Below are 16,964 nucleotides of genomic sequence, written 5' to 3' on the forward strand. Positions count from 1 at the left end.
AAAATATGGCACACTGTATTCCCCCGAACTACTCCATCCTCACGTACTGAAAGAAACGCAACCGCTAAGAAAAACAAGAGTTCCGCACTTTCAAGTGTCAAAAACCGGCTGAAGACGCGCTATCAACTGTCACTGTCAATGACGCGCGCAAGCCATCGGAGCGTCCGTCATCGGATCTGTCAATAATCGAAGAATTCACAGTTCCCTCAAAGTCACCAGAGCCATTGTGAGACCCCTCTTTTCGCACTGTTCCTCAATCGTCCCAAAATCAATATTAAATATTTAAAAAAATCACCAAAATCCCGCGAAGTGCGCGCGTCCAACTTTTACGCTCGCGCGCCGTCGAAAGAGGTTAAGGCGCGAGTAACTGCCGAGTTTAAAATTAAAAAGAGCCCGCCGGAGTAAGCGACATGTGGACAGAGAGAGACCAAAACATTCAAGTGAAATGATAAAAAAAGATTCACGCGCAATGTACGTATGGCAGTGGCGAAAAAAAGATGAAATAAAATAATTTTTTTAAATATTTTTTTTTCAAAAATTAACGTGCGTGCGCACCTTACTTCGTTAAATGTGGCTGCACGTATAAAATGCTAGGGCGCCGTCGGCGGCGACGGCGCACGAGAGTGCCCCGTGCACCACGGGGGATCAAGTTGGTGGCTCCGCTAGGCCTTCGTCCTCGCGGCTCATTGGACGAGGCGAGGGGGAAATAGTGGGGAGAGGGGGGGGGCTGGGGGAAGGGGGACTCTCGTGGTGGCGCGAAGGTTGAAGGAGGCGCTCGAAACAGCAGTAATACTTAACGTCAAAAGTATTCATACGAAAAAGGGGAGAGGGGATTGTTGGGGCCCACTGGGTGGGGGAAATCAGGCCCAGAGGGCCAGGAGAGGGAGGGGGACGTGAGCCCCACCGAAAGGTCGAGGTTTTCCGTGTTGAGAGGTGGCTATTAACCTTGAAAATTTCCGAGATCAGGGAAATTGGGGTCCTCTTGGTGCGGGCAGTGGGGGTGGGGGCCTCACAGTGGGGGAACGGTCTCCAATCCGGGGTCAGGGGATTTCGGGCTATTGGAGAAGGAGGGGCTTGGTCTAGGAAGGGATAGGTGATGGGTGGGTGGAATAGACGGAATAGCGATGCGCGGGATTCTAGTGGGCATCGGGCCCCCTCTCGTTTTCTCGCCGCACAATGGGCCTCATGAGAGCGCTTCGCGCTTCTTAATCTTGCGACGTAACAAAAACTCACGTGAGGCATAAACATTTTTGAATTCATGAAGATAGAAAAGTTATTTTTCAAGTGGGTCTTATTAATTGCGCTTGACTTCTATTATTTCGCGAAATATTTCTCCCGACATCGGTATCTCCGGCCCTTTCATCAAAAAAACTGTACAGTAATTGAACGAAGGCATACAGTAAATACAAGTCTGAAGTAAAAAAAAAAATGAAAATTGTTTTTTAAGTGGGACCGATTAATTCTACTCGTGCCCATAATTTTTTCTATAAACGTCTGACATTGGACTGCATCAGTATTATTTTTCTTGCACCGGCTCAACGTCCCGTGACCCAGATTCGTAAATCGCTGATTTTTTTTTTGCCACCGACCACGGTCTTCTTTTTTATATTTTTTTATCTCTCGTTTGCACTGCGAGGCGCAGCACTCCTGTATCCCTTCCTTCGTCTCGCCCATCTCCCTCCCACCCCCGCCCCCTCGCGGTGGCGTTGTGTATCACCATACCTCCCACTTTTTCTTTATACTCCCTACTTCTTTCGCAGCCTGTCTCTGTCTCTCTTTCACTCATCTCGCCGATAACTTGGTTTCCCTCGTGTGCTCCATGCTCACCACCCTCCTCCCCCTCTCTTTCTCCTCTTCACTTCCTTTTGTACTGTATAACTATATATCACTCGCACTTTCCTGACCTACGACTACGTTATTCTTTTTCTTAATTCCCGAGTCGGAGTATTTTCAAATAAGAAACGAAATTTCTTTCTCCCCATCAAGAGGGGACGGATTATTTTTAGACGTCTAAATCGCGGATGTCGCGGGTAGAATTTAATTTTTTATGAGAGCACACCAACTAAATATGCGAATATAATCATCAAATGAAAATTAAAACTATTAGAACTCTAGGGGAAGGAAAATGATATATTTGCCGGAAATTAATAGATATCACAAATCCCAAACAACCATCAAGACCCTCTCTTGTCGCTCCCTCCCACCCTCTTCCCCTAAATGCATGCAATCTCATGAAAGTGTGTGAGAGTCACAGCGAAACTCCAGACTTTAGCTGTTTGATTTTGCGAACTTATATTTAGAAGGGCAACGATCCTTTGCTGGTACAACGGACCAACTGTGAAAAGTGGTGGGGAGGGTAAAGAGGCTGCGATGTGCCACCGCCAATGACTTCTATCCACTGTATGCCTTCCTGCACTTGGGTCCAGCAACTCAGAGGGAGCGATAGTAATATTTTTTTATTACACAGTTGTCGATTTTTACGTTACCCGAGATATTGTTCAAACCAATAGAAATGAAGAATGAACACCAATGAAGGGGGAGAGGCGCCATCGCGCGAGGAAATCATCAAAAGCAATACGAGTTACAAATAAATAAAAATCCCGAAGAATAATTTTTTTATCGTAATGGAATTCGTTGCAATTTGAATTTTGTGGGGAGTTTTACACGATTTGTTTACAGAGTATCATAAACTAACCGGTCAACAAAACTGGCCACTACGGAAAACGGTATAAATGTTATTTTTTGATGGAAAATAATCTATCCATCTCTTACCGATGTGATGCTATTATAATGCATCTCTCTCAGTCTCACCGGCCACGACTAAATGGACAAAACCTCTCCTCTGTCGGCGCGAGAGATTTTACCGTGACCTACCCCAGGAAGAACCGCGGGCATGTACAACTCGCCCACACGCTCGCGTTTTTGCCCGATGCTGAGTGCGCGATGAAGAAGGAAGGGACGAAAGTTAAAACTGTAGTATAACCGGGGAATAAAAAGAGAAGTATCCACGACAAGGAGAAGAAGAAGAAGAAGTGGGGGCGGGTTGAGTTTATTCTTTGTGTCTCGGAGTATATGCGCCTTGTACAAGTTACATATACTCCAACGTCCAACGACTCGTTTTTTTTTGTTATTCGCTGTTTTTTTTTCCACTTGGAGTTTTTTCTCTTCTCATTTTTTATCGTACGTTGACTCCAATAACCGGAGTGTGGTGGATACCATGTACGCGGTGGATCGTCGGACCGACTTTTGCCTCAGCGATAAGATTGCAATGCATGAACAAATTACGAAAAATTATGCAATTAATATTTTCGCGTTGACATCGGATTTCCCACAGAAATTGCACCTCTTGTATTATTTCGGGGGCTCCCATTGGCCGACGAATTTCTCAAAAAAATCTGGTCCTAGGACGGGAAAGGGGACGGGAAGTGGTGGTCAGGGAAAACCCTAGTGCTGACGATGGAAATTTCATTATCCTACTCGTCTTAGAATTTTTATATAAAATTTCTCTCTGTATACAATTTTGCGTTGATTGAGAGAATCTATATATGTATATATATAGAGACATATGTATATTTTTTAAAATATTTCAAGTGCTGTATCTGTAACAGCTGCATAACCGGAATTTCCTCAGAAAAAAAATCACCGTCGAAAGACAAATACAGGAATAGTAGTTGATAAAGGGTTAGAAAATTTTTTAATGTACACAATGCAAATTGGATAGACTGAACCCTAGGTATAACCCCATTGTCTCAGAAATTCAACCCCTATTTTACGTGTGTGAAACAAGAAAGGGAGATGTAAGAAAAAAAATTTCTAGTTGAGAAGGAAAAAAATGATAGGAAGTTCAAGAATGAATTCTCACGTTCTCCCTCGTCTACTTTTCACTATTCATTTTTTAAGAGGGGTGGGGGGGAGGGGAACGTCTAATTGGAATATATAACGGTCCGATGCCCCATTGTTTTCATTATATCATCTTTTTACTGCACTTTTTCTTTATTTCGAATTGTCTCCCTCGATTGAATGGACTTATTTTCACTGGTATCGTGTCGCGGGGCAGTTACGGGTGGAGATAAAATTATACGAAATGATATTCTTGCCCCTTGATATTCTTTCCAACGAATGGTTTTAACGATTCTACGGGAGGGGGTGAGGGGGAATTATTTCTTGGGATTTTGTGGAGTTTTAGGAAAGTGCGAGGATCGCGTGATTTTGGACAATTTTATTTCCTAATTGCTGGAGGCTCGATGGATCGTGATTGTTATCGATAGGTTTTTAATTTCATTGATATCAATTTTTTAGAACCAATGCGAATTAAGGAGAACTATAAACGATGACTATTCATAGATTTCAACGACATTATTTGTTATTTTACGTGCACTCAGTCCGGTTTTTTTATCTGTCATTTTTTCACTGATGATCACTGATGATCCACCATCAAGAGCGATTATCATTATTTTTTCGGTAAGCGTAGATCCTGATGTGTCTCAAGGAGTTGACCAGAAGTGGTTCCTCTCCACTTTCCGTAGAAAATTTTCACCCAAGTGTTTTCCCCTTCCCGACCCTCACTTGGAAAACGTATTTGAAAGAAAGCAAATTGTCGCTAACGAGCGCTGAATTGTGTTAGATGGGGTACCGAGTAGACGGTAGGCTCTTCGTAAAGAGGTACAGAGTGGCCAAACTGCCTATAGCCAAGAAATTAGAATGGATGAAGGGGGATGAGTGAAAAGACACGAAAAAAAAAGTGAGGACTCAAAAACTTTTAAATTCGCTTCTGTTAACCGACGAAGCAACAATTTGTTTCGTTAAGTAGCCCATCTTCCTTTGTTTTTGTGGCTTTTTATTATTTTCAAAGTCTCAAGGGGCCAAAAGAATTCCCTCCCACCATTCCCCCCTACTCCTCCCCCTTCCCCATACTTCTGGCAACTACGGTTTCTCTCACTCTCAGTCTAGATATGGCATTTCGTCGCGTTTTCCCGCGAAGTGGAAGAAAGTTTTTACAGAGGTAAAAAGAGTGAGAGGGGAAGGGGAGTGGGGGAGGTGGAAAGGGATATAAAATCGCAAAAACGCGGAAACACCGTGAAGCCTGGGACGCAATGGGAAAGTTTTCCACCCACGTTTCACTGAGATTTAATTAAAACATTCACTTTTCCTTTTCAACCTTTTCTATTTTTTATTTTTCTTTTTCATATTAATTTTTACAATTTTTTCCAAAAGTTGTACCGACGAAGTTGTAAAATTTCAAGGGAAAGACATCACGATGATGATGATAATTTAATTCGTATAATTTTCGATTGAAAAAAACTGGGGAATGAATGGGGGAATGAGTTCCTAATTTGGAACATTTTATTTTCTTTACGTGGATGATCATGAATATATTCTCGTTTGCATTCTAATCGAAAATATAAGGGATGTAAGAATCTCTCGCCCCTCGATATTCTTGAAATAAAAAATTCCTCCCCGCGAACTCCTCTCGAGCGAAAAATGCGAACTAGGGTTGAGGGGTGAAAAAAATGAAGAATACGGGAGGAGGAGATGAAAACCAATATTTCGCACCCCTACACACCGCACGGACGAGTAATTTTTCGGGAGAACGGGTGGGTCTTTGTGAAAAAAAAGAGGGTGTGAAGATTGTGTGAGAAGAGGTGTCCAATCGGAAACTATTTCAAAATCAATACAAAATGGTAGACTCCGCCCTGTGCTGATAACCCTTGCAGTTCATCCTTCTAATCTCGAATTAATTGAAAAAAATATTGGGGGGTTCAGTAATGATATTCATGACTAACGCATGAGAACAGGCGAAAAAGTTTTATGAAAATATTTGAGATGCGAAAAAAAATGTCAAGTGCCTCCGCGGTGAAGCTTGCTAATTAAAATTCAATTCTCCCCTCATTCGTATTTCTTTTTGATTCGTATGACTGTCGGTTCCCTACAATTTTATTTAAATAATAAATTTTCGATGAAAAACTATTGGAACTTCAATCGTCTTTAAAGTATTCTAAAATTATAAAATTCAAAATTTGAATATAGATATGCGATAATCCACTTCAACTGCGCCAACTTCCCCTGCTAATTAAAAATAAATTGAAATGAGGAAAATCCACTGTTTCCCCATTTCAATAGAAAACGTCCATCGAGTGAATGTTAAAAATATACAAATATATTTCCCCGAAACACCGATAATGATTTCCATTCGTGCCAAGAGGGCCGTTGATATTGCAACGTTCGAGCCGTCATTTCCAGGTGTTTTTCCACATGTCATTCGTCAGAATGACATTGATGAAATTACAGTGATATTTAAAATCCTTCCTCCCATTTTCATCAATGAAAATCGTTTTCTCTATACAATGCCATTATTTACACATCATAACCAGATAAACTCACCATACAGACGACACCGAGTAACATTAAACTAAAAATGTGCATGCGGTACCGTTGAATGACGCGACACAAAAAAAAACAGCAAACAAAATGATCAACAAATGGAGTTTCATCAGTCCAATGAAATAAAAAAAAAATTAATAATTCTCTGCTTGATCGTGCAAGAAGCCATTGAGAATCAGCATGAGCCAGGCAGACTGAAAAAAATTCGCAAATAAAATGTGCGCGATGAAGGTGTCCAATGATTGTGACAAGTAAAATAAATCATGAAAATAAAAACGAATGTAATATTCATTTTTAAGAGTTGAGTAGTCAACTCACTCGCTGCAGGGTGGACCAGCATTCCTCGAGGGTGCGTTCGTTGATGTTGGCCATTCCACCGCCCCCGCCGGCACCTCCGAGACCAGCCGCAGAGGCACGAGACTGCGTTATCCGTATAGTAAGCGTGGATACAAAGAGAGAGAGAGAGAGATATTTTTTTTGTTCATATGAGATTGTTAATTTTACTTCTGAATTTTGAATCATCAGCAAGTGCCTCATCGGCATTAAACTTGTACCTTACCCCCTACTCCCACCCCGCGGCCGGTGAAACCCACGTGCCCATAGTTATATACCACAACGGGTATAAACACGTAAAGCCGTGGGTATATCCTCAACCGTCGTGTTTACGATCCTCCACGACGATTAGGTAGCCATAAAATTACGCTAACTCGCACCTCTAACGACGTTACTCTCGGTACTGAATCAATACACACCTTCATTCAACGATTGAAGTTAAATTTTTTTCTATTTTCATCACCTGCATATGTTTATGCGAATTGTATAATTTATTAATAATTTTGATATTGCTCGAATGACTCAATTACCGATTGTCGATATAATCCTGATGTGATTACTTGGAAATGAAGTATTTTCAATGTTGGATAATTGTGATAAAAGTTATATCCGGAGTTATGGATATTATGTTGTTACTGTCCTTGTCAGGTTCCTTCTGGAGACATCACTTCATTGCTGGTATTTACGAAACAATGTGAACATGGAATCAACGATAGATATCACTAAGCATTTGGCGCGGGTCAAGAACCCCATGACTACAGGCTGTGGTATGTTAATCTACTGTTGAAAACCGTACAGATTGTTTGTATCCCTTAGTAGCAACCCAATGTACCAAATTATTTGTTAATAATCGATTTACACCGAGCAGGCTTCAATGATATACCCGATTACCACCCCGAAAGCCTGATCACCAGAATAACTTTGGTCATGATGATACTCACCTGAAGCTCGTTGACAAGTTTCTCGGTGAGGGTGGCGTCGTGGGAGTCCTGGCTACCAGCTCCAGGGCTCAGCATAGAATTTTGAGAGTTCTGTTGTTGATTACCAGGAACATTCATCCCACCAAGACCATTTTGTACCATTGTGCCAGCCATACTGAGGGCTTGCTGTTGAAGATTTTGGGTAAGATTTTGCGCCTGTTGTTGAAGATTTTGACTAAGATTTTGGGCTTGCTGCTGTAATGTCTGTTGATTTAACGTTTGTCCCAGATTCTGGCTGAGATTTTGGGCCTGCTGTTGCAGCGTTTGACTTAGATTCTGCGCCTGATTCTGCAAATTTTGCTGGAGACTCTGGTTGGCTTGACTCAAATTCTGGGGCTGATTGAGCAGCTGTTGCTGCTGTTGCGGTGATAAACTCGGGGTTAGATTCTGCGCTAGATTGTGCTGCAATGTTTGACCAAGATTCTGCTGCATATTTTGGGTAAGTGCCTGAGACAAAGCTTGTCCAAGATTTGGGTTGAGGGCTTGGGCAGCTTGAACGGCTTGCGCCGCTAACGATGGACTAGACGTTTGTGACATTGACTGCTGGGCTTGAGCCAAATTATGCAGACTCTGTGCCATACTTGCTGTTATCGTTCCCTGATGATCGCCCTGAGGCGATGGTGTTGTGGGTGTTGATGAGGACTGATGTTGTCCCTGTGGTGTCTGTTGGCCCATTGCTATTGCGTGCTGCTGTTGCTGCTGCAGTTGCGTCTGATTCTGTCCTAAACTCGAATTCTGGGCGACAGTGCCATTGTTCTGCTGGCCCTGTTGTTGTTGCTGTTGTTGCTGCTGCTGTTGTTGGGCCTGTCCAAGTGGACTGTGCATGGAAGCCTGTTGATTATGTTGCTGTTGATTTTGGGCCTGTGGATTTTGGGATTGGGCATTTTGTACAGGACTATGCTGTATACCCGGTGAATGTTGGGGTGGCCCTCTTTGGGGCTGTTGCCAATAATCCGACATTTTAAATACGTGTTGTCGTAGTGCATGTAAATTAGCCGCTGCTGCGGATACAGCGGATGCTTGGACCTCCATGGGCTCGGGATCCGGCTCCAAGTCCGGTTCCGGCGAGCTCGGGTCCTCGTCCTCCTCCTCGTCCTCTCTCTCTGTAATATCTTCCTCGTCGTCTTGCAGCCTTCTTGCCTCCTCGGCTGCACCGACAACACCAATTGTCGTTTGTTCTCCACCGTTACCACCAATAACACCTAAACCATCACTACCACCACCACCACCACCACCTAACCCACCCCCCGTATCTCCAGGATGATGGTGATTTGATAAATGATGATGGTGTGTGTGATGCTCACTGTGCAGTGGTATACGCTGTTGCTGCTGTTGTTGTACTGATAATTGTGACTGTTGTTGATTATGTTGATGTAATTCCGGACTTGTTTGGACCTGGTGCTGCTGCGGATGGAGATGCTGCCGCTCCAGGCCAACAAAATCCGGCTGGGCTTGCGTCTGTGCGCGCAGGTCCAGGGCCGCCGTCGCGTCTGAAATCTTGAGGCCTTCGCGCGAAGCCCGTGCTACCCCTTTACGGCGCAGCTTGCCCGCTTTTTGGCACACCTACCGTTAAGTAGCACCAGCTCGATGGTGTAGTGGCGCGTAACCGCCGTTACTCACCACTGATGGGTAGCCGTAACCAGCCACCCTTGAAGCACGGTATGATGTACACGTCGTTATGACTGCCTCTCACTATTCCTTCGTAATGAGATTTTTATTTCTTATGATTTAGGCTATTTTTGATGTTATTAAATGGGCGCAATGTCAGTTGTCATACGTCACCCGCTTAATCTTCTTCTTCCTTGACTCACCTGGATCTTTTTTGCGCATCAAAGCAGGTTAGCAGTCACACGATTGGTTGATAAAAGTCGATCCAATGACGCTGGATTATTTTCTTCACGTACAGACTCCTTATTTGTCTCGATTGTTTGTTTTTCTCTCTCTCTCCCTTTCACCCTAACTTAACAACTGTCTCGTCTCGTTAATAGTCTATTGTGTGATGTGTCGTGTTATGGAATTAATGAATGTGCGCGTGGTTGTCCCTCTCGGCGTGAGGACAGCCTATTTCTTTCTATCTACTTAAAACCTATCATACACTTAAGTTCAGGTTAAATTCAGGATTGCCCAGCCCGGACGGTGTGAACGAGATGAAGGTCCACGGACACGACTCGCTCGAAGGAGATGATGTTGAAAATTCTTCTGATGTACGATTTCCAACGAAGTATTCACTTTCAAAGAGTTCAGATCACCCACTTGACTTTTTTTAAAATAACGATGACAGAGCTGCTTCGTTCCGTTTTGCCCTGAGTTTTTGCCCCGTTTTATGTGCTATGTTCTGTTGTGTGTATGATGGCAGACAATACTGCGTGTAGATTATTCATTAAGTGTAAGTTATATCGGAACGAAAGCAGTTGATTTTGGTTTATTAAGGATGATACACTCCTCAAACTGTGCGGTCTTATCTTCGTTATGTTGGATGGTTTTAATTTTCGTAGATTAACTTTTCCTCCGGTAAGTCGTTTTTTATTAAACGATTGTCCGTTGACGACTCCTTCTCGAGAAATGCGACTCTATGCGTCTTAGAGGATTTCTTTATCTATACTCCTTTTTCACTTAACTTCATCTAACTTTCCTCACTCTAGTCTCTCAGCATCTTCGATTCTTAAGTTTGCTTCTTTTTAAAACCGCATATTAACCGATTGTTGATGGTTACTTTTTTCTTCTTATTATCGTTTTAAGAGTTTTTAATTAATATTGCACTTAGGTACACTCGTTTTTTTTTTTTGAACACACTGAAATATATATGTATGCGGCTCTTTCACGTTCTCCAGGGGGGGTTCGAGCTCAATTTTGGTTGATTATTTGGTGACTGATTTTGGCGGTTTATTATTTACTTTTATTTTCGTAAAAATTTTGAAGATTTAATCGACACTTTTAACTTGCTCACTCTTCCACCTTATCTTTCGAACTTTTTCCCGTCAAACTCTTTCTCGCGCCCCCGCTGATTTCCGACAATTAGAAAATCTTTTCACTGTTGATTCTCCTTGATTTTTTTTTTATCTTCGGAAATTTTTTTTACTCTTCACTCCACTTCGTCACTGTGAGCTTCTTTAAAAAAAACAACTTTTCTTCTTTTTCCCACTTTCTCTTCTTCTTCTCGTCTTATTCAGCTTCTTCCGCTTTGTCCAGTCTTCCTCTCCTGCGCGGGAATATCTCGCTGCAATGCGTCTCCCGCTCGAAGCTGAAACAAAAATCACCAGAAATTAATATTTCTTGTCTCTCGTATTCGAGGGGTATAATTTAAATTTTCTAACAATGTACGAGTTATTTGAGGGGATGTGGATTATTATTATACTCTAAAGGAATAACCACGCGACACATGACATTTGTACCACACGGTGACACTTTCTCCCTCATTTGTACAGGTGGTGGATTTGGACAGTGGTATTTTCACGGAGAATAAAACAGAGAAGTTAATACCAAAGTAGTTGAAAATTCACTGACACATGTCACATGACTAGAAATGAGAATAAAAAACCGTGAAAAATTGTTACCGCGGAAAAAAAATAACCGAACCGTCAACATCAGAAATATTTACTCGTCAATCCGTGATTACCCATGGGGGGAAAAAAAATCTCAGAACAGTCAATTGTCATTCAGCCGTCGCCAAGTTCTCTCACGATTGCCTCAAAGGTCCGTCAAAGAGTTAAAACTGACGCAAAAAAAAAAAGAAAGCGTAAAAGAGAATGTGAAAAAAACCGTCGGAAATCACGCAAAGAGTCACTCGCGACGGGTTTGGCTTTCACTTCTTTCTCCCCTTTATTTGTTCTCCTTCTCCTTCTTCATTTTTTTGCTCGCACAACCACAACCTGTTACCGACGAAGGGAATAATAAAAGGAATTGCAGGGGGAAAAAAGGATGAGGTAGAAGGTGACAGTGAGCGAGGGACAACTTTTTTGGCCGGAAAAACGCGCCAGTTTTGTTCTTTTCAAACACTTTCCACGAGACTACCCCTGATATGATGGAGAAACATACAAGAGACAGGCGGGAAATGAAAGTTAGATGCAGTCATTGACAGTTGATATCAAATGAAATTGAACGAAATGAGGCTATTGCTAACTGAGATATTTTTGTCTGTCACATGAGGCTCATCAGTTGCCTTTGATGAGCCGATAGAATGATAATTTTAATAATCCCTCAGCACTGTTTTTCAGATATCCGTTATAACGTATCAAACTTTCACTTCCACCACAAACAATCCAAGAAAACCCGGCAAGATTGAACATCCGGTGAATCTTGACGAATTGATGGATGCGAGGGTAGATACATTGAATCGAATGATTACGATGTTTTTCGGAATCACTGTTGATTGATTGTATGTTACACTTGACAGATGACCACTGGCACTGATCATGAAGATGGTAAGGAAGCGCTGGAGGCAGGTAGAACTGTTATTTGGGTATGAATGAAGCCAGTTGAAAATGAAAAGTATTGGGATGATGCAGCCGGCCATCAGTGACCACAAAAGACCATGGACAATCACTCTTTTGTCGACTACTGGTTCGTCAAATGTGGTCAGATGGTGTTACACAAGCCCTCGTTGCAATTTCAACATGAATGAAGATGTCTTACACGAGACCCAAGTGAATCCAGATATACGCCAAACAAAAACAGCAGCCAAGACCACCAATCTTGCAGAGGTCGGAGAAGACGAAGAAGCACCTAAGAATTCTCAACACCTCAGCTACAACAATTGACTCATACTCAACGGTAAGTAACTAATCAGTTGACTAATCATCAACAAAACATGGAATATCAAACAAATGTATACAACTAGAAAATCAAGACTCCTTAAGTTATAAGTCTTGTCATGAATTTCAAGACAACTCAACATTGAATTTATTCCGCACTTGATAACGCGTTACAACTTATCAACGTTTATCACCCGTTACCGATGAAAAATATATACCAAGGGCTTTACAGTTCAATTCGGGGTAAAAATATTTCACGAGTCCTTGTACAAGGAGTAGGAAAACCCGAACTGACTCGGTTATGTGGCTCACGAGAAATGCTAAGTCCTTCTCTCAACGTATTTGCCGGTGGTGGCGCGCGTCTCAGACCGCGTGCGTCTGACTAAAAGCCACCCCCCTAGTGCCTTAAAGAACACTGCTTTGAGTAGTGTGTATTGCCGAGAGGAGTAGGGGCGTTGTCTTAGGTGGTGCGCGGTCGCGAAATTTCTGGCCAGCTACCCTCAACTTCTCTCTTCAGCTCAGGCTTCCTACCTTTCTCTCCTTTTCACCCCGCGTTATCCTACCCCCCTTAAAGAGCCCCGGCGTATCTTCTCATTCCATTCTCACCCCCTTCCACCCAGACCCCCTGTGCTCCTACTTTTACCGCCCTCAAGCGTTTGTCTCCTCACCACATTCTCAAGCGTCTTTTCCTAACCTTACTTCCCCCCTCTACCCCCTACCCCACCATTTTCCACTTCAACCCCTTCCTTCTCAGGTTCCCTAACCCTTATTATCGACATCCGTACTTAGAATGGATGACAAAAAAAAATATTACGGTAAATATTTCACACAGACCTGGTGATCAAGTCTTAGACACTTGGGAGGAGGGACCCGAGAAAATTCACCGCGGATAACCTCTTTTCTCGGGTTACCTCCTCCTGTAGCCGGTGCACCCGGTGCCACGAAAACTGGTATAAACGGTGTAAAGCAAAAACTCCTAGTCAACTGGACGAATCCCTCCCCTTCCCTCAACAAGGACTTTTCCCACAACCTTCCCCTTATCCTTCTCTCCTACCCCTCCTTACTGAAAACCCTACAGAGTTTCTCCTCGTTCAACTGTACAATCTCCCACACATACAACCCCTCGTCACCCCTCCTCCTTCCCCTCGCACCCCCACTATCGAATCCCTGCCATACGGCGCACGCTTTCACTCTCACGACGGAGACGACTACGACGCCGAACGTCGTTTGAGAGAACAACCCCAGTAGTGGGTAATATGGAAAGCTTGAGGTATTCTGGCCTTCTCTATCTCTCCTTTTACCCCTATTCCTTCTCGACGATTCACTCACACCCTCCCCCACCTACACTTTTCGGATGCTTTTTAGGGTGATGCTTTTCCTGCGTGGGATACAATGAGTGGGGAAAATTGGGAAGGGGTTGAGGGGATGGAGAGGGGGAAGATAATGATGAGGAGAATGACGATTGAAAAGAAGGTATAGTATTCTCACTTGTTCCCATTCGCGAAACACTTTTTTTATTCTTAAATTCGGAAATTCACGAGATACTTTGGAAAAAAATTCTACGAGTACTACTCGTTACGACTGTTAACCCACGACTGACTTATTTTTCGATACAAGGGGGGAGGGTAGAAAAGGAAAAAAAAACCATCGAAAGAGGGCCCCTTCTCTTTTTCCGTTGGCTGGTTGCCTCGTAAGGGGGTGGCTATATCGTTGTAGGTATAAAAAAGAAGTAGGAGGTTTGATAGAAAAAAAAAACGGGGGGGAAGGGGATCATTTTTACCCGGGCCCCTGCAACACATGCGTGACTAACAGTATTCGTGGGGGAGTTCAGAGGGGGAGAGGAGGATGATTAAAAAAACAGGAAGGCGCCCCTTTTTTTAGGGACCCCACCCACTGTCACAACCCGCCCTTCAAAATAATCCAATCATAACCCCCCGTGCTCCCTTCTGCATGTCCATCGGGAGACGATGAGGGAAGAAAAATATCTCAATCGAAAAAAAATTGATTTCCTGATTTTTTTCTCGTACCCTCCCCCCTACCGACCCCTTGAATATAGGACAATCACCCAGTTCTAACTGACCATTAAGTTTATCACCGGACAATACCACGAATATACAACAGGATTTTGGGTTTTAGTTCGGTCTCATATACACTCAAGCCACAATTCCCCCTGAGATACCGCGGGGGATGGAGTGAAAGGTAAAGGAAGGGGGGTGGAATTGTCCGATGGTCATTCCGTTGTCTTACGCACCCCTCGTTCAGTAAACCCAGTGGAGGAAATAACCGAAAGCTCCTTCCTCCCCCCCAACGCTCCCACCCCCCACTGTCTTCCCCTCATTTCTAACGTCATGCCTTGTGCGCAGAAACCTCCCCTCCACATCATACTACGAAAGCATTAAGCCCCTCCACCCCAGCATCTTTCCCCTCCACCTGTTCGTCAACCTCCCACCCACGAATCTAGTTATTTTCCCTTTCTTTCTTCCTTGGAAGGCAACGTAGTTGAAGATAAAAAGAGGAAGGGAGCGAATTTGTGCATAAAACGTTAAGTGTTTTCACTGCCTCATTTGGGGGGGTGAAAAAAACCCTCCTACGTGGTCCCAACCACCCCTCAAACGCACCTAGACCAATCGGTTGATGGTGACTCCCCACTCGGTTGATACGTACTTTCCTTCTTCCTGACCACCATCATCCTTTTTTCCACGTGGCAGGCACGTGTATTAGAGGGCTAATGGGGGGAAAAGGGATGAGCTTCGAACGGTTTTTTTTTCTTTCACCTTTTCTTCGCTAGCCTTTGTCCATCGCCACGTGCTCAAATGCCCCAGGTGTGGGCTTTGGAGGAGTCAAAGGAGAGCGGCCGAGTTAGCTGGTCGAAAAATGAAAGAGACGAGCTCAGGGGGTGGTTTAGGAAGCTGGGGGTTGGTAGAAAAATTAACCAGTGAGCCGGGTAGCATATGAGAATGCAAAAAGTACTGGGCAGAGCCACTACAGACAGCTAAATCAAGCCCAAACACCTGTTCCTTCGCTGATTCTGAAGGTGCAGTGAAGCCGATGCTGATCAAAGTTTTTGGAAGTCTTTCATCCTGAGCCATGTGGCCTCTCATCGTCCATCCTCGCAATATAGCAGTCAGGAATCTTGATCAACTCAAGTAGAAAAATATTCATTTTGAATGGGAACATTGGCCATGACTGGAGGACAAGTTGAGTTAAAATATTCCAGCAGATACGAAAGCCAGGAAATCCTTTAGATTTGGGATTTTTGCAAGATCGGAGGCTACCACAGACCCCATTAAAAATTCATGGAATATCAATTTTGGATGAACGAGTGGTGACCCACTACATATATTCAATGAGTGACTGTTCAATCTCCGCAACTTGTCATGCAACAAGCACCCCATTTATCTTCCACCTAATCTCACATCTTATAACCGAGCCAAGAATAAATAAAAAGGGTAGACAAGTAACATCCGGTCAAGAATTTTTTACTCGGATTCCCGCAGAGTTAGGATAATACCCGGTGGGCGTATGTAATTCTTTGTAAAAAAAATAATGCTACGTACAGAGTGCATTATTACATGCTTTAAATTACAAATGAGCAAGTACAAGGAAGAAACAGGTGAGAATCGATAGAGTAACCAGCCGGAGAGTGGGTGGGTTTGCTTTTATAAAAGATCCCAATTCACGATTTCGGATTTCTCCCTTTTCACTCTACCCCTCTAATCCCCTTACCACGCACCTTCTCGGGGGAGATGCACCTGATCAAGTGAGATCCCGATCAGCAGCTGTACTTGCGCAACGAGAGAGGGCCCTTTTTTACGGTAAAATAAACGTAGGCAAACGTTGGCATTAAGTATATGTTTCTCATTCCTTCATTCGATTTTTTTTTCCAATGGGTGGGGAGGGGGGATGGAAGGGCCAGTTGGAGTTTGAGTCTCTCAGGCGGAGAGATCTGCGGGCCCGATTGTGGGACAAATAAAAGAAGCAGTCGTAAATGTTTAGTGAAGGAAGGCATTTGTCTTGATGGATATTTATTTATTTCTTTTGATCGTTTATTCGTACCATTGTGGTATTTTGCAAATGGTATAGTGCTAATTTTGGGGATAATAAATAATTTAGGGAAAGGGTTTGCGATGGCTATCGCTCGGGGAATGTCGTGCGTAAAGATCGGAGATAAGGATTTTACCTGTTTTAGGATTTTTTTGATCGAGAGACAGTGGGAGCTGAGCTGAACATGTGGAGGTGCCTGGCGCCAACCCCTCGGGAGCTCACCCCGGGGCGAGGTGACGTCTAGCGGAGGTTTCGGGAACTGAAGTGAGTTGGGGAGATGTGGGTTTATGTCTCGACTAAAATCATTAGGGGGTTTTTTCCTAGTTAAGCCCTATTTCAATACGAGAGTGATTTTTTTTTCGTAAGAGAGAATAAAAATTTTAGGGAAACGAAATCCTATTGGACATCTTGACGTGTTAAATTAAAACTCTGACAACTTTTCTGATGTTGACATGTATATCTGAAAAATGTCAAC

The 16,964-nt window shown here is 43.3% G+C and overlaps 2 protein-coding genes across 5 annotated transcripts in view; one reads left to right on the forward strand and one right to left on the reverse strand.

Moving 5' to 3' along the window:
• The window catches only part of LOC135166687 (uncharacterized), a 38,034-nt gene extending 30,327 nt beyond the window's left edge, over nt 1-7,707 (forward strand). Inside the window, exons 6-7 of the mRNA XM_064129203.1 lie at nt 7,363-7,481; nt 7,583-7,707. Of these exons, the coding sequence (XP_063985273.1) occupies nt 7,363-7,481; nt 7,583-7,659 (196 nt within the window). The 3' untranslated portion in view covers nt 7,660-7,707. The remainder of the gene's footprint in view (nt 1-7,362; nt 7,482-7,582) is intronic.
• Nucleotides 1-16,964, reverse strand: part of Dati (datilografo) — a 173,906-nt gene that overhangs the window by 50,806 nt on the left and 106,136 nt on the right. For all 4 annotated transcript variants that reach the window (XM_064129182.1, XM_064129180.1, XM_064129181.1 and 1 more), the window contains 2 exons: nt 7,656-10,935; nt 6,700-6,801 (listed from right to left, as the gene is read on the reverse strand). In XM_064129182.1, coding sequence (XP_063985252.1) covers nt 6,700-6,801; nt 7,656-8,726 — 1,173 coding nt within the window. In that variant the 5' untranslated portion in view covers nt 8,727-10,935. The remainder of the gene's footprint in view (nt 1-6,699; nt 6,802-7,655; nt 10,936-16,964) is intronic.

The sequence above is a fragment of the Diachasmimorpha longicaudata genome, chromosome 10 (genome assembly GCF_034640455.1).
Source record: "Diachasmimorpha longicaudata isolate KC_UGA_2023 chromosome 10, iyDiaLong2, whole genome shotgun sequence".
In the NCBI taxonomy this organism is placed as follows: domain Eukaryota; kingdom Metazoa; phylum Arthropoda; class Insecta; order Hymenoptera; family Braconidae; genus Diachasmimorpha; species Diachasmimorpha longicaudata.